This window comes from Cetorhinus maximus, chromosome 19 (genome assembly GCF_964194155.1).
Source record: "Cetorhinus maximus chromosome 19, sCetMax3.hap1.1, whole genome shotgun sequence".
NCBI lineage: Eukaryota > Metazoa > Chordata > Chondrichthyes > Lamniformes > Cetorhinidae > Cetorhinus > Cetorhinus maximus.
In genome coordinates, this window is record NC_135897.1 from 67,036,018 (window position 1) to 67,054,602 (window position 18,585).

Genomic DNA, 18,585 nt, shown 5'->3' on the forward strand with positions numbered 1-18,585 from the left:
TGGGGAGTAGGCAGAACATGGAGTCGAGGGCAATCAGATCAGCTATGGTCTTATTGAATGGCAAAGCAGGCTCAAGGGGCCAAATGGCCTCCTCCTAATTCACATTCTTATTTCAACACTCTTCACAGAATGTGTTGACCATCGTTCTTTCTTAAGTGCAATACTTTACTTTTCTCCACATTGAATTTGATCTCCCATTGTTTAGCTTTTGTATATATTTTATTCAATGCACCCAAAACCTAAGCTGCATCCTTCTATTCCACTCTCCTCCTGATTTGGCATTGTCTGCAAACTTGATGAATTAAATTTCCAAGTCCAAGCCATTGATGTAAATTAGAAACAATAATTGTTCCTTAAAGATAAATATGAAGTGATGCACTTTGGAAGGAAAAACAGCAACGCATACATTTTAGAAAAGAAGAAACAGTGGAGTGGAAGAGCAAAGATTTCTAGGGATACAGATGAATGAATCATTGAAAATCATTACATATTAGCAAAGAAATTAAAAGTGCAAACCAAGCACTGGAATTTATTTATGGGGTATAGAATTCAAAGGTAGTGAAATTATGTTGAACTTCTATAGGAGCCTGGCCAGGTTCCAGAGTACTATGTACAATAAAAAAGACATTATGCAGTAGAAAAAGTGAAAAATAGATTTGCAAAGATGATACCAGAAATATTACAGCTATTGGGGAAGATTGAACAGGTTAGGGCTTTTTCCTTTATGAAAGAGAAGACATAGAAGTGGCCTGATAGACGTCTTTAAAATTATGAATGGGTTGGACAGGGTAGATGTGGAGAGAATACTTTGACTTATGGGAGAACCTAAAACTAAGAGCCATAAGTAGAAAAGTTAATAAATTCAATAGGGAAATAAGAGTTAAGAGTCATTACAGCACAGGAGCCCATTTAGTCCACTGAACCCATGAAGCAATAAATTTCTTTACTCGGTAATTAGAATGTGGAACTCGCAACCATAGCAAGCGGCTGAGTCAAATAGCTTGATGCTTTTAAAAAAAACATGAGTGCATGAGAGAAAGGGGATTAGAAAGATATGCTGTAAGGCTGAGATGAAGCAGATAGAATGGAAGCAGATTCCCAGGGAGTATAAACAGCAGGACAGATTAGTTAGACTGAATTACCTGTTTGTGCTATATATTGATTCTATACAGGACAAACATGAACTGCAAAAGAATAAAACTAACCAGTATGCCACCTAGATATTTAGAAATCCTGGCAGAATGCAAATACTTCAGATCTGAAATGCTTTACAGAAGTATGTTTTTGTATACTACACCATGTGCAACTTTGTGGTATGCAAATCACAGCTGTATATAATTTGTCCTAAAGCTAAATTGTCCAAGTTTCTGCCCCTGCCACAGCACCAAAAAGGATCTAATCAAAGTCAACAATTACATTCTGGCTGGTGCAGTCTCCACCCTCATTCTTCTTTAACTGTTTGTAGCCTATGATGCACTTGATCACACTGCCCTCCTCTGCCTAGCTGCATGCACCTGACCTCCCCTCATTCCAATCTTACCTATCTCATAGCCAGAGACCTGCTGCAATTACTATTCTTCTTGTCCCCAAAGGATCTATCCTTGGCCCCTCTCTATCTACATGCTGGCCCTTGGCAACATTATCTGAAAAGTTTCCACATTTACACTTTAAAAACTCAGCTCTACCTCAGCACTACCATCCTCAACCTCTCCACTGCTTTGGTTGCCAAACTGCTTATCTAACATTGAGTACTGGACAAGCTGAAATGTCTTTCAATTAAACACCGGAAATATAATGATGTAATTGCCTTTAGCACTGTGAACTCCATTTCCTGGCCATCAATTCAATTGCTCTTCCTGACCACTGTCTCAGACAGAACTAGACTGTTCACAACCTCTGCATCCTGTTAGACTCTGAGCTGAGCTTCCAACACCATAACCTCCCCATCATGAGACCCGACTTCCACCATTGTAATATCATCCATCTCAGTTCCTCGCTCAGCCCATCTGCTGTGAAGCCCTCATCCATGCTTTTATTACCTCCAGACTTAACCATTCCTGACCTCCCAATTTGTCCCCACCATAAGCTTAAGCTCATTTGAAATGCTGCTGCCTGTACCTTAATTCACACCAAGTCCAGTTGATCTATCACCTCCATCTCAAGAACCTATATTAGCTACAAGTCCACCAACATTACGGTTTTAAAATTCTTGCCCTGGTGTTGAATCCCCCCATGGCCTTGCCCAATGCCTCTTGAATACTCCATCAGCCCTACAACTCTCAAGTCTACATTCCTCCAATTTTGGCCTCTTGTGCATTCCAATTCCACTACCCCCCACCCTACCCCCCCCATCCTTCAGCCGATTCAATTAATGACATATAACACTAAATAGCTGAGTGCATTGACCACAGCAAGGATACGGGCCCCAGCACCATTACGGCTATAGTACTGAAGACCTTTGTTCCAGATCTAGTTTGTCTTCTAGACACACTGTACTATATACAGATACTATAGATAGCATCTCTCTCACAATGTGGAGAATTGCCCAGGTTATGTCCTGTCCACACATAGCAGGACAAATTCAACCAAGCCTTTTCCCAATCAAAATGACTGAAGGAGTTATTAACCATGGATGAAGTAATCTAACCATTTTTTTTGACCCATAATACCATTTTTCTGTACTAAGACCTTGGCCAGGCATCTAGAAAACGGTTTTAGTTTTGGTCACCTCATATAGAACTAGTCTGCATGGGATCCATGGTAGAGCCTACAGCTATGCTAAAATTATTTAAATCTTGACAATGGCAGTTGACTAATCAAGTAGTTGCAAATTCATGCCTTGGAATAAAGGTGCTATCAAGTGGACTTGCACACCAGTACTTGACATCAAAACATACAAATGAGGAGGAGTAGGCCACTCAGCCCCTCAAGCCTGCTCCACTATTCAATAAAATCACGGCTGAACTGATTGTAACCTCAACTCCTCATTCCCACCAACCCAATAACCTTTCACCCCTTTGCTTATCAAGAATCTATCTAGTTCTGCCTTAAAAAATATTTAAAGACTCTGCCTCCACCAGCTTTTAAGGAACAGAGTTCCAAAGAGGACACAAATCTCAGAAAAACGCTTTCTTCATCTGTCATAAATTGGCGACCCCGTATTTTTAAACAGTGACCCCCTAGTTCTAGATTCGCCCAAACGAGGAAACATACTTTCCACGTCCACCCTATCAAGACCCCTCAGGATCATATCTCTCAAGGTCATCATCAACAATATTTGATTGATTGAGGCCCTCAATCTACCATTTTCACAATAGTGCTTATTTATCTTTGTACTCCTCTTGAGACAGACAGGAGTGAAACAAGTTACAAGATCAGCACAGGTAGAAATGTTACTTGGACCACCTTGGTCCAACTTTCAAGAAAAGGCCAATCATTCACTGCTTGCCTCTTCTCATACATGTTTTCAAATCCATCCACAGCCTTAGATGATCCCATTTGAGCTCTCTTACCAGATCTTTTAACCTAGCCTTTATTCCTTATTGCATTGTCTCAATTTCATCACTGATCTTTCGCTTACCCAGTCCTAGTTTTCTGGAATATTATCCCCTCCCCACCCACAAGTCATTGATTTGTTGCTTTTCTTGCTATCTTAAAAAAAAAATTGTGTCTTTAGTTTCCTTTTGTCCCAACTCCTGCTCATCACCTCTCTCTCTCTGTAAGCATTTAAGAGGCTCTTCTGCACAGGCATGGAGTATTTATGTTTTGGTAGTGTCTCCATTCCCTACCTGAATGGCAGGAACATACTAGGAATGTTTTATCCTGCCTAGAAAATACACTAGTACCATTGCCACACGGTATATCATGTGCTTCACTCCACATCTGAGTTTTCATATAATTATGCACCTGGACTTGATGTTTTGGTAAAAATTTTCACGTGTAGCACACAACTGGATTTTCAACCTATTTTTAATGCAAAACAGTACAAGTTATATAAGCAAAATTACACTCATGCCGCTCACGTAATATGGCATATGGCAGAGGATTTTAAATTCTTAAAGGAATGGCTGAGACATATGATAACAGCTAGTCCATTTTGAAAACAGACATGCTCTGATCAAACTTCCCAAGCCATGACACTTACTGTTTTACAAGAGAAACAAATGAAACCTTTTAAACACTGTACTCGTTATTAAAAATGTAAAGTTAAAGCATCTAAACATCTCAGTGAGAGAGCTTCACTAAAATGTTCCAATCTTTGTTATTGAGATTTAATACAAAATACCCGAAAATAGTGCTCGATTAGTTGGTGCATAGACACCTTCAAGGAAATGAAATGCCTTCCCATGACTGATTTTCAAACGTTGTACCTCAATTTCCCAGCCAATACAATGCACAACTTTGCATCATCGCCAACATTAAGGAAATAACGACTACAATCTTTTATAAAGCTGCATTTTAAGTCAGGAAGTTTTCTGCAGCCACCTCTGAGAATTCTTATGGTGCTTTAGGGCTACTTGGCCTAGCAAGAGTTGAAAATATTTCCAATCACCAATTAAGAAAAGGTGCCTCTGGATTTTTTTTGATGAGATATCACTATTCAATAGACATAATCCTTCTTACAAAACTGTGAAACTGGTAAACTTTTAATAAAAAAAATTAGATTGAAACTTCAACAAGTCTTCAAAAATACTGAATTTTAAGTCAACTGTTTGTGCTGGATTTAGATATTCTCTTCACCTAGTGAATTGTTTCTTGAAATTAACCAAGTTCAGTCTTTGCAATGAGACAATTTAAACAGTTTGTTCGATATCATCTCCTCCAACTACTGTTCCCCAGGCAAAAACAAAACTTTAAAACATAATCGGAATGTCAGCCGTTCTTCTGTATGGTTACTGTACAATTATCCTTAAAGTACAGCCAAGCAGATCTGCTTATATGTGTAGTGTCAGTTTGTGACAGCAAATCACTCCAGAGTGCCTGTGAACAACTTCCCAACAATTCTGTCAGATGAAATGTCATTTAGCTCATCTATCCCACAGTCACAAAGCGTCCTCCTTTGCTTGGTGTCTCTGCTGTTCGCCGCTCCTTGAGAATTGCAAATCGTTCATTTAAGGTGATGCCAGTCTAGAAGAAGAAGTACAATTATTTTGTGATAAATATCAAAGCATAACTATCTTCCCAAACACAAACCTTCAACATAGACAGATTAAATGAAAGATTATAGTTTTCAAATTCTGTAGTCCTCCCTTTCCTCCAGAGGATGTTTGTCATGCTGGACTATGTTCCCAGTCGCCAGCAGCCTCTGTTATCTCACCTATTCCCATTTTTCAAGCGCAAGCCTAAGAAGTGGAATTTCACAGAAAACCCTAATCCTGTCCTCCTATAACATCTATCTGCACCCTTAACAGCTGGAAAATGACACCTCGGTAATTGTTCCCTACTCCAGCAATGCTGAGGCCATCCCTCAGCAGAAATCAGTCCATGGAGTACAGGCCAAAATTCCATTATAGATTTTCAATATTCATAATTGTCTAGCGCCCTTTCATATCAAACATCTCAAAGTGCTTCACCAAATAATATTTTTGAAATGTACCAAATTATATGGCCAAACCACATAAATGCATTTCTAGGATTGGAAATGTATTTATCAATAAAGACATAATGGGAACTATATAAATGGAACAATTAACATAGCATTTTGTTGTGATCTATGGGAATATGCAATTAGTTGTGCTGGAGAATCAAATATAGAAAAGTGTAAAAAGTAAAACATTGCATTTATTGTGTACTGAGGTTGTAAAGGGAAAATCTCCTCTAAAGGAAGCTGTGTGTTTACCTACTGAGACACCAGTTAGAAATTTAATTTAATGGTATGTAATTTGTGGTTAAGCGAATGCAGGGAAACTTGACTAATAATCAACCACGTAACTGATTAAATATTAAAGATTAATGAAATTAGCAACTTCATCTGTTTTTGGGTTCAAGTGAAATGAGAATCAGATGTTTGACACTTTCCAATCAAATAGCTCCGGAGTGGATGTCTTATGGAGTAAAATATTATTTGAGCAAATTATCTTTGTTACATTAGGATGGAGGTGTAGCCAGCAGACGTCCTCAACACCCAGGAATTCATCCAGTTGGTTAACACTTCCAGAACAAGTCGTCATTGAATAAAAAGGAATTAAAAACAAATATACAATAGAAAAAAAACAGATATGGAAGAAAACAAATAACTGAAGTACAACAAAATTATATGTTTAAGACTGAGTTTAGTAGAGAATGGGAAATACAAAATGAGATCCAGACTGTGAAAGGGTAAATGATTTTTAACAAAAATGTCAGATATGCATTACCATAGGTTCTCCAATTTTGGAAGCTGGAATTCATTTACAGAATTTGTATGTACTTAATTAGACAAATTATACTGCATGATTTTTGTGGAATTCATTTTATATTGATTTGATTGCAGCAGCTTTAATGTGTCCTACACCACCATTATACACATGAAGTATGAAAGAGTAAAAGTTTAAAGAATTACAGACTTAAATTAAAGTAGCATGTTTTTTTTATGTTGATAATTCAAAGGTTAAACTTTGATCTTCAACCTTGCTTGAAAATTTACGCAGTAAAATTTTTGCCGGTTGCTGTGCTGCATGTAAAAGGAGCCAGTAAGTTGAAATTGTTTAAAGGAAATAAGAATGATCAAGTCAGTAGAAAAGAAAAAGATTAACAGAACCATTTGGGCATCCGAACCCAAGCACTGTTATTCTGAAATATCTAAATAGGCCTAGTTCGAAATTGTATGCTAATATGCAGGATTGTAAAGTACTGATCAAAATTAGTCTCCTTATTAAACTGGGGATCTTAAGGAACAATCCTGTGCTGACCAGTCTCACTATGACAATTGAAGATCTCTGCTGGCAAAAATATTTGCCCACAATTGAGCTATACACTCCAAAGAGTGGCTCATAATCTTACGTCAATTACATAAGACATAAAAGACATATGAATTTGTACATGCAGAATGGCTCATAGGGATCCTTATGGCAATTAGGCATTCCTGACTATGAAAGACATAGAAACCACCTCATTTCTATTGTAAAACCTTTAAAATTAAGTAGGTCTCTGGGTTGTTACATGGTACAAGGAACAACAAAATTAAATTATTGCGTTTTCCAAAGAGAGAAAACCTTTAATGTCTGATTATGTTTGAGCTTTTGGGCCCAAGATGCATAAATGGTCTTCCTCTGATAGGTGGATCTTTATGCTAAATATTAGGAGAATGCCACTTAGACAAAATGGACCGATCATACAGTCACTAAACACGCTTCCAGAAACATGAAAGAACATTTCTGGCATAATCGGAAGGGTCCTCAGGAGAGAGGGCTCAACCATCTATGAGGAACTTATGGAAATGAGTTGAGGCCACGATCAGATCAGCCGAGCCATGATCTTACTGAATGGTGAAGCAGGCTTGAGGGGCCAAATGGCCTATACCTATTTATGTTGTGTTCAATCAATCTGAAATATATTGCCTGACAGGATGGTGGAGGAAGGTACAATCATGGCTTTCAAAAGGGAATTGGATAATACCTGAAAGATAAAATAAATTGCAAGGCTATGGGGAGAGCTGTGAAATGGGACTACTGAAATTGCTCTTGCAGAGACAGGCCAAAGGCCTCCTTACATGCTGCAACCATTCTATGATTGTAGCTCTATTTTCATGCACCCCCTTGCAATTTTATGCTCAACAGCAGGAAAGGCAGAACAGAAACAAATCCTGGTCAACATTACAGTCAGATAACACTTGAGCAGAAGTAGAGACACAGCAACCAAGTGGTCTACTAGAGGCTCTGGTCCTAGACTGTACTGAATACCACTGAGTTAGGTCAATAGCATGGACTCGGGTCACTTGCAACCCACCTCTCCCTAATCTGTGGCGCTCATCAACCTTGCTGCTTTGAGGTGTAACTCAGTTGTCATTTATGCTTGCCTGACTATGTTGACCATCTCAACAAAGGGAGAAATGCATCTTGGAACAAAAACTGTGGGGCAGATTGTTAAAGGGAAAACAAGTTAGAAACACTAGAAACTATCTTAAGATAAGACTGCTTTTGGTTAGCAGGATGTGTTCTTTATTTTGTTTTACTACACAAAGATAATCTGTATAGACAAAATTGAGAGTCTAGTCACAATGCTGTTCTGCATGTTCGCCATACTGTGAAAGTAGCTTAGCAATCTGATCTCATTTCACTAAGAGTTTGCTCAGTCTCTCTTCAGAGCCGTTGAAAGAGTGCATGGCACAAAACAAGAATACCCAGTTCAGGGTATGAGGGAGGTAACTAGTGTTACTGTCCAAAATCACCTCCTATGATGCAAGATCCAGGGTATGCCAGGCAATTCCTACAAAAATTAGACATTTGGACTGCCTAAGGGAGTGACTAACACCACTGTCACTGCATATAGCAACTTAAAAAACTAGTTTCAATGGAACACAGTCATGTAGCATTTTTCACCCCTTTTTCATGCATATCTCTGACCTTCACTTTTGACAAATGCCATGTGACAATCAAGTTCAATGTGTAGGGAATAGCAACTCTCATGGTGCAACATGTCCTCCATAGAAAAACTGGTTGGAACTGTGACCCTACAAGAAAAGAGCTGATCTAAACAAGTTTAAAGTCATTTGCAAACATTTACCTGTCTTCCAACACTGTTGATATCAAACTCCAGAGGCACTCCTCTTGGTGGCTCTCTCTTTTCATCAATCTCCTTTTTTACTGCAAATGGTATCAAAGGGGGACGTCGAATTCTGAACTGTTGGGAACTATGGAAAAAGATTCATGATTAAATTGAACAAAATAAGATCTCTACCTTTCACATAACTTGCCTTTATATAATTACCTTTAAATGTACAAAAATATCACATGGTGTTCACAAAGGTGTAATTAGAAAGAATGGGCGCTGAGCCAAAGGGGATATTAGCAGGACTAAACAATTTTATTTGTTTACAAACAGGTGGGTTTTAAGGAGGCTCTTAAAAGGTAAGTCAAATAGAAAGTCAGAGGGGTAGAGGGAGCAAAATCCGTATCTTATAAACTAAGCACCTGAAGGCACAGCTGCTAATGGGCGGGTGGAGGGAGACTGCACAAAAGCCAGTCAAAGAACTGGAGAGCAACCACAGCATTTGAAATTTTGGGGCGGTGGCGGGGGCGGGGGGGGGGGGGGGGGGTGTGTGTTTGTGTGTGAAGTGAAGTGGCGGGTGTGGTGGGATAGTGCGAAGAAAATAGACCATAACACATTATAGCAAACAGGTCAAGCTAAGGTACTCCTGTACACAACTTGACAGGTGATTGCAATAAAAAGACAGTCATAAAGCACAAAGCTATTAACGAAAGAAGGAAGTACTTACTCTGTGTTTTTGGCAGATGGGTTCTGAATGGACACAGTCAAAATTCCTCCGCTGCTAATGGGAATGCGACCTCTGAAAGAATAAGTACCTAAGTGACTAACAAGCAAATATTAATCATAAAGAATAATATGTCTCCTTAAATTCCAAAATTATTTTGCAGTGTCATACAGAATATCTGCCACTTCTGTCCACAAATGCATCCAGAAATATCGTACTCACGAATTGTAAAATACTAAATCCACATTGAATTTAAGCATCTACTCGAAAAGAAAACCATTCCTGTGTCAAAATAACATGAATTGGGCCATGCTCAAATACAATATGGCAGCTTCTTGGTAGAGTTAGCTGCATCACACTTCAAATTGCACATGTATAGGCAAGACTCAATTGGAAGTACAACTTGTGTTGTTGGAAACATCCCCCAATTATTCCCTTTCCACACAATAATAATTAATTTACTTAGCAATCACAGTAGGTTTCACAAATCTTCAAAGTTTAATGACTTACTGGTCAAATGTAGCAGCACTAGAATTGGCTAACCACCTGAAAAATGAAATTAAAAATCAGATTCTCTGTCCTCAAAAAAGCACATTTTTAAGACATTGGATATGCTTTTGTGACTCAGAAATCAAAGGGAAACAAAATGAAAATACTGATTCTCATTCATTTCAGGTTCTCTATTACATGCAGCTGAGAACAAGCTCTCCAACCATTTTGCAGGCAAATTTAATCCATTTGCTTTGAAGCACAATGTTACACATTTAAAATACATTTTTAGAAACAGAGGGGGGAACCAAACAATGCCTACAACTCCATTTTGATAGTACAAGTCATTTTGCATTAGAATTGCTACATTTAAAACTACTAAAAGCCTACAAACCAGGGACCTGATTGGGTTGTTGCAGAGATATTCAAAAGGCCATATTGAGCCAACTCCTGACAATCTAATGCTATAAACCCATGCAACTTTTATGCTTGTTTGTTGATTTTTAATAAATTCATTTGCCGGCTAGGCCAGTATTTATTACCCATCCCTAATTGCCCTTGAGGTGGTGGTGGTGAGCTACCTTCTTGAACTGCTGCAGTCCAGCTGGTGTAGATACATCCAGAATGCTGTTAAGGGAGGGAGTTCCAGGATTTTGACACAGCGACAGTGAGGGAATGGCAATATATTTCCAAGTCAGGATAACGAGTGGCTTGGAGGGGAACTTCCAGGTGGCGGTGTTCCCACACATCTGCCTTGTATCCCTTGTCCTTCTAGAATATGGTAGTTGTAGGTTTGGAAGGTACTGTCTCAGGAGGCTTGGCGAGCTCCTGCAGCGTATCTTGTAGATGGCCCACACTGCAGCCACTGTGCGTCGGTGGTGAAGGGGGTGATAGCTTGTGGATCGGGTGTCAATCAAGCAGACTGCTTTGTCCTGGATGCTGTCAAGCTTCATGGGTGTTGTTGGAGCTGCACTCATCCAGGCAAATGGAGAGTATTACATCACACTTCTGACTTGTGCTTTGTTGATGGTGGACAGGCTTTGGGGATTCAGCAGTTGAGTTACTCATCGCAGGATTCCGAGCCTCTGACCTGCTCTTGGAGCCACAGTATTTATATGGCTAGTCCAGTTCAGTTTCTGGTAAACGGTAACCCCCAAGATGTTGATAGTGGGGAATTCAGCAATGGTAATGCCACTGAATGTCAAGGGGTGATGGTTAGATTCTCTCTTGCTGGAAATGGTTATTGCATGGCACTTGTGTGGCATGAATGTTACTTGCCACTTGTCAGCCCAAGCCTGGATATTGTTCAGGTCTTGCTGCAGTTGGACATGGACTACTTCAGTATCTGAGGAGTCGCGAATGGTGCTGAACATTGTGCATCAGTGAACATTCCCACTTCTGACCTTGTGATGGAAGGAAGGTCACTCATGAAGCAGCTGAAGCAGATTGGGCCTAAGACACTACCCTGAGGAACTCCTGCAGTGATGTCCTGGAACTGAGATAACTGACCTCGAGGAACCACCTTCCTTTGTGCTAGTGTCATGGAGAGATATTAATATCTATAATGTTATTGGAAATTATTTTTAAATTGGACTAGAAGGGTCTTCGTTCATGTGTGTGTCTGTGCGTGTCCTAATTGGATTAAAACCAGCTAGTCTGGGTGCTTTGATGTATAGTATTTTGAGATGTTAACTGGGTAAACAGTAAGTAAGGATAGAAGGTAAAGAGTACATTTGCATTTGTTGAATAAACCATTCAAAAGAATGGGTGACATCTTGCACCTCGCTAGAAGGCACCTAGCTAGGAGATGCCAAGCAATGTGTTTTTTTTTCGCTTACTAATAAAATTGGTGGAATGAAAGGGTTTATTGTTAGAAGAGGTAAAATTTAAAAAGCTAGTAATACAATGGAAAATTTACATTCAAAGGACAAGCTGGGTATAAACAGAAAGGAGTTTGTGTGTATAAGTCAGAGGCATTTAAGATCAAACCAGCCTGTAAGCCTAGAACTGTGTCTGCAAAGGGACCGAGTTGCAAGGGACCTCATTTTGCATCTGTAAGGTCAAACGTGCTTTGCCTGGAACAAAAGCAAAAAATGCTGGAAAAAACTCAGCAGGTCTGACAGCATCTGTGGAAAGAAAAACAGAGTTAACGTTTCGAGTCTGTATGACTCTTCTTCTAAAGGGAAGTAGAAATGTGGTGAAATATATACTGTTTAAAGGGGGGGGCGGAACAGTTGAAGCTGGACAGAAGGCCAGTGATAGGTGGAGGCAAAGGAAAGATTGTGAAAGATGTCACAAACAAAAGGTCAAAGGGTTATTAATAATGGTGGTGCTGTCTAAAGGAGATGCTAATGGTGACATTAAGAGTGGAAAGCAGAATGTGATAATGGTAGGACCAGAGTAATCACTCTGGAAAATTACAGATGGCCCGAGTGGGGATGGGGTGGTGGGGAGGGGACAGTGGTGGGGAAAAAAAAATCGAAAAGGCTAAAAGCTGGAGATAAAACAATGAAATAAAATTGAAATAAATTTAAAATATAATAATAATGAAAATAAGTGGGGAAAAAAAACCTTGTGCAATCTCTCCTTTGCTTCCACCTATCGCTGGCCTTCAAATCGAGCTTCAACTGTTCCGCCCCCCCCTTAAACAGTATATATTTCACATTTCTTCTACTCTTTGGCTCTGAAGAGTCATACGGACTAGAAACGTAAACTCTGTCTTTCTCTCCACAGATGCTGTCAGATCTGCTGAGTTTTTTCCAGCACTTTTTGTTTTTGTTTCAGATTTCCAGCATCCGCAGTATTTTGCCTTCATCTTAGTGCTTTGCCTGGTGTCTGTTTAAAGTCTATGGGTTATTGTTGCCTTGGTGAAGATTTACCTGGGAGTGATTAATTTGGGGATTTGTTTTAAAGTTATTATGGTAGTAATTTGTAGACATGTATATGTGTTTAATTTGTTAAATTAATAAATGTTTAATTTAGTTTTATATAAAAAAAAACTCTTGAGGCTTGGTGGTTTTATCCCTGGATTCAGAGTGCATCTCAAACATAGCAATTGAAAATATAGGTTATGACAGTTGTTCAAGTTTCCCTCTGGTATTTAAACAACTCAGCCTTTACCAACTGCTGTGTCATAACAACTAGGTATGACTCCAACCAGCAGAGAGTTCCCCCCCCTCTCCCCCCCGATTCCCATTGACTCCTGTTTTGCTAGGGCTCCTTGATGCCACACTTGGTCAAATGCTGCCTTGATGTCAAGGGCAGTCACTCATCTCACCTTGGGAGTTCAGCTCTTTTGTCTATGTTTGAACCAAGGCTGTTATGAGGTCAGGAGCTGAGTGGCCCTGGCAAAACCTAGACTGAACACCAGTGAGCAGGTTACTGCTAAGCAAGTGCCACTTGATAATGCCACTGGATGACGACACCTTCAATCATTTTATTGATGATTGAGACCAATGGGGTAACAATTAGCCAGGTTGGATTTGTCCTGCTTTTTGTGTATAGGATACACCTGGGCAATTTTCCACATTGCCAAATGAATGCCAGTTTTGTAGCTGTACTGGAACAGCTTTAGCTAGGGGCATAGCAAGTTCTGGAGCACAAGTCAGGGCCCATAGCCTCTGCAGTATCAGTGTCTTCAGCTGTTTCTTGATATCACATGGAGTGAATCGAACTGGCTGAAGACTAGCATCTGTAATGCTGAGGACTTCCGGAGGAGGAGACTGAGATGGCACTTCTGGCTGAAGATTGTTGCAAATACTTCAGCCTTATGTTTTGCACTGACATGCTGGGCTCCCCCATCATTGAGGATGGGGATATTTGTGGAGCCTCCTCCTCCAGTCAGTTTAGTTATCCACCATTCATGGCTGGATGTGGCAGGGCTGCAGAGCTCCAATCTGATCCATTGGTTATGGAAACGCTTAGCTCTATCTATCACTTGCTGCTTATGCTGTTGACATGCAAGTAGCCTTGTGCTGTAGCTTCACCAGGTTGACATCTCATTTTTAGGAATACCTGGTGCTGCTCCTGGTTACAGAATTGTATCCATCCACAATCTGCTGCTGATGATGGCCCACAGCACCTCATGTTTACCCAGTCTTGAGTTGCTAGATCTGTTCACAATCTAACCCACTTAGCACGGCGATAGTGCCACATAACACGATGGAGGATATCCTCAATGTGAAGACAGGACTTCATCTCCACAAGGACTGTGAGTTGGTCACTCCTACCAATGCTGTCATGGACAGTTGCATCCACAGCCTGCAGGTTGGTGAGGATGAAGTCAAGTATGTTTTTCTCTCTTGTTGATTCCTTCACCACCTGCCTCAGACCCAATCTAGCAGCTATGCCCTTTAGGACTCTGCCAGCCTGGCCTGTAGTGGTGCTACCAAGCCACTCCTGGTGATGGACATTGACCTCCTCCACCCAGAGTACATTCTGCACTCTTGCCACCCTCAGTGCTTCCTCCAAGTGGTGTTCAATATAGAGGAGTGCTGATTCATCAGCTGAGGGGTAATCAGCAGGAGGTTTCCTTGCCCATGTTTGACCTGATGCTATGAGACGTCATGGGGTCCAGCCGGAGTCGATGTTGAGGACTCCCAGTGCAACTCCTTCCTGACTCTATACCACCATGCTGCCACTTCTGCTGGGTCAGTCCTGCCAGTGGGACAAGTGATAGCCCGGGATGGTGGTGATGTCAGACACTATCTGGAAGATTCCATGAATATGGCTATATCAGGCTGTTGCTTAACTAGTCAGACAGCTCTCCAAATTTTGGCACTAGCCCCCAGTTATTAGTAAGGAGGATTTTGCAGAGTCAACAGGGCTGAGTTTGCCATTGTTGTTTCTGGTGCCTAGGAAGATGCTAAGTGGTCTGTCCAGTTTCATTCCTTTTAGGCTTTTTAGTGGTTTGACACAACTGAGTGGCTTGGTAGGCCACTTCAGAGGGCATTTAAGTCAGCCACATTGCTGTGGATCTGAAGTCACAGGCAGGCCTGACCAGGTAGGATGGCAGATTTCCTTCCCTAAAGGACATTAGTGAACAAGATGGGTTTTTATGACAATCGACAATGGTTTCTTGGTCATCATTAGACTTTTAATTCCAGATTTTTATTGTTTGGATTGTGTAAATTCGGAGCTTTTGAAAAAAAGCACTTCTTAGCACTGTTGACTCACCGGGGGATAAATTCTAAAAATCAGAACAGATCTGTTAGTATCAGGAGCCATATAGTTTGAACTTTATACCTATATTGGGTTACGTGCGAACTAGGAGCAGAGTAAGCCTTCAAGCTTGTTCCACTATTCAATAAGATCATGGCTGATCTAATTGTAACCTCCCGCCTATCCAATAACTTTTCACTCCCTTGTTAATCAAGAATCTAACTCTGCCTTAGAAATATTCAAAAAGACCCTGCTTCCGCTGCCTTTTGAGGAACAGAGTCACAAAGACTCACGACCCTCAGAAAAAAATTCCCCTCATCTCCATCCTCTCCATCATCCACCCCGTCAAGACCCTTCATGATCTTAAAGGTTTTGATCAAGTCACCTCTTACTCTTCTAAACTCCAGTGGATACAAGCCTAACCCGTCCAACCTTTCCTAAGACAACCCATCCATCCTTGGTATTAGCCTAGTAAAACTTTTCTGAATGGCTTCTAACGCATTTACATCTTTCCTTAAATAAGGAGACCAATACTGTACACAGTACTCCAGATATGGTCTCACCAGTGCCCTGTACAACTGTGGCATACTTGTGCATTCAATTCTCCTCACAATAAACGATAACATTCGATTAGCTTTCCTAATTACTTGCTGTACATGCATACTAGCTTTTGAGGTTCATGCACAGGGACAGCCAGATCCCTTTGAATCCAGAGCGCTGCAATCTCACCATTTCTTTTTTGTTCTTCTGGCCAAAATGGACAATTTCACATTTGCCCGCATTATACTCCATTTGCCAGGTCTTTGCCCACTCACTTAACCTGTGTCACTTTGTAGCCTCATGTCCTCTTCACAACTTACTTTCCTGCCTATCTTTGTGTTGTCAGCAAACTTAGCAACCATACAATCTGTCCCTTCATCCAAGTCATTTATATAAATTGTAAGAAATTGAGGCCCGAGCACTGATCCCTGTGGCATATCACTCGTTACATCCTGCCAACCAGAAAGAAGACCCATTTATGACTACCCTCTGTTTCCTGTTAGCTAGCCAATCTTCTTTCCATGCCAGCATGTTACCCCATACACCATGAGATTTTACTTTCCGCAATAACTTTTGATGTGGCACCTTATCAAATGCCTTCTGGAAATCTAAGTACAGGACGTCCGCCGGTTCCTCTTTATCCACAGCACATGTGACTCCTTCAAAGAACTGCAATAAATTGGTTAAACATGATTTCCCTTTCACGAAACCATGTTGACTCTGCCTGATTGCCATAAACTTTTCTAAGTGCCCTGCTATAACATCTTTAACAATAGTAACTAACATTTTCCCTTTGATAGATGTTAAGCTAACTGGCCTGTAATTTCCTGTTTTCTGTCTTCCTCCTTTTTTGAATAAAGGAGTAACATTTGCTATTTCCAATCTCATGGAGTCTTCCCCAAATCTAGTGAATTTTGGAAAATTAAAACCGAAGCATCAATTATCTCACTAGCCACTTCTTTCAAGAACCTAGGATGAAGTCCATCAGGACCCGGGGATTTGTCAGCCCCGTAGCTCCAACAATTTGCTCAATACCACTTCACTGGTGATCTTAGTTTTCCCGAGTTCCTCCCTCCTTTCCATTTCCTGATTTACACCTATTTCTGGGATGTTACTTGTATCCTCTATAGTGAAAACTGATGTAAAATACCTTTCAATTCATCTGCCATCTCCTTACTTTCCATTTTTAATTCCCTATACTCACTTTTTATATGACCAATGCTCGCTTTGTTAACTCTTCTTGTAAACATCTATCCGTCTTTATATATCCAGTTAGCTTTCTCTCATACTCTATTTTTTCCCTCCTTATTAATCCTGTCATTCTTTGCTGTTCTTAATATTCTCCCCAATCTCTGACCTGCCACCCATCTTTGCGCAATTATATGCTTTTTCTTTAAGTTTTATACTGTCTTTAACTTTTTTAGTTAACCATGGATATTGGGTTCTCCCCTTGGAAGTTTTCTTTCTCATTGGAATGTATCTATTCTGTGTATTCTGAAATACCACTTTAAAAGTCTGCCACTGCATCTCCAAGGATGTATCCCTTAACCCCATCCGCCAGTTCACTCTAGCTAGCTCTGCTTTTATGCTCTCATAATTGTCCTAATTTAAGTTTAAAATAATAGTCTTGGACCCACTCTTCTCTTCCTCAAACTGAATGTAAAATTCAATCGTATTAGGGTCCCTTCACTATAAGGTTGTCAATTAATCCCATCTCATTGCACACTACCAGGTCTAGTATAGCATGCTCTCTGGGTGGCTCCAGACGTACTGTTCCAAGAAACTAACACAAAAACATTCTATGAGCCCCTCATCTAGGCTACCTTTGCACATCTGATTTTTCTGGTCTATCTGTAGATTAAAATTCCCCATAATTATCACTGTACTTTCTAACAAGCTCCCATTATTCCTTCTTTTATACTCTGCCCTATCATATACAAATAGGGGGCCTGTACACCACTCCCACAAGTGACTTTTTGCTTTTATTGTTTCTCAGCTCAACCCAAACTGCTTCTACATTCTGGCTTCCTGAAATTAGGTCATCCCTCTCTTATGTGCCAATACCATCATTTATTAACAGAGCAACCCCTCCACCTTTTCCTAGCTTCCTGTTCTTCCTAAATGTCACATATCCTTCGACATTCAGGTCCCCATCTATGTCATCCTGCAGCCATGTCTCTGTAATGGCATCAGATCATATTTATTTCTATTTGCACTATCAGTTCATCTGCTTGGTTTCAAAGGCATACGTGCATTTAGATACAGAGTCTTCAATTTTGTCCTTTAATGATTTTTGCAATGTCTGGCCCTCTTTGCTGATTTACTCTGATTTGTACTCTCTGTCCCTTCCTGTCATGGTTTGTTTATGATTTCCTATATTAGTACCTTTCTCTCTTGCCTTGTCTCTACTCTTTGGTTTACCACACCTTCCCAAATTTGATCCTTTGCTCCCAGTATTTAGTTTAGAGCCCTCTCCACTTCCCTAGTTATGCAGCTCACTAGAACATCAGTCCCAGCATGGTTCAGGTATGGACCTTCCCAACAGTACTACCCCCACTTTCCCCAGTACTGGTACCAGTGCCTCACAAACTAGAGCTCACTTCTCCCACACCAGTCTGAGTCACACATTCACTTCTCTAATCTTATTTGTCCTATATCAATTCAGAAAACAAATGCATGGTAGCAGTTTAAATAAATCAAGTACAATCTTGTGATTTAAGAATGTCGGATTCTTTTCAGCACCAGACTTAATGGGTTTAACCCTGTAACTTGAACACATTAAAATTACTTCTCACAATTAGATATAAACAGTTCTTTCATAAGTTTGTTCATTGTTTAAACTTACGGTTGTGTCCTTTTCTTAGTAGCTCCTCCTTTCACCCCTTGTTCAGTTTGCATATGCACCTGTGTTTAATAGCACATTTCAGACGCATTACTGCTTTCAGATATAAACAAAGCCAACAATATCATTGTTTAGTCCTATT

The 18,585-nt window shown here is 40.2% G+C and overlaps 1 protein-coding gene across 4 annotated transcripts in view; it reads right to left on the bottom strand.

Annotated features, from left to right (window-relative positions):
* Positions 1-3,951: 3,951 nt before the first annotated feature.
* Positions 3,952-18,585, bottom strand: part of LOC144693871 (UAP56-interacting factor-like) — a 33,312-nt gene continuing 18,678 nt past the window's right edge. For 2 of the 4 annotated variants that reach the window (XM_078563993.1, XM_078563992.1), the window contains exons 6-10: positions 18,447-18,505; positions 9,923-9,958; positions 9,416-9,487; positions 8,704-8,830; positions 3,952-5,127 (exon numbers count right to left, since the gene is read on the bottom strand). In XM_078563993.1, coding sequence (XP_078420119.1) covers positions 5,032-5,127; positions 8,704-8,830; positions 9,416-9,487; positions 9,923-9,958; positions 18,447-18,505 — 390 coding nt within the window. In that variant the 3' untranslated portion in view covers positions 3,952-5,031. Of the gene's footprint in view, positions 5,128-8,703; positions 8,831-9,415; positions 9,512-9,922; positions 9,959-18,446; positions 18,506-18,585 lie in introns of all 4 variants that reach the window. The other 2 variants (XM_078563991.1, XM_078563989.1) reach the window with 1 other exon arrangement.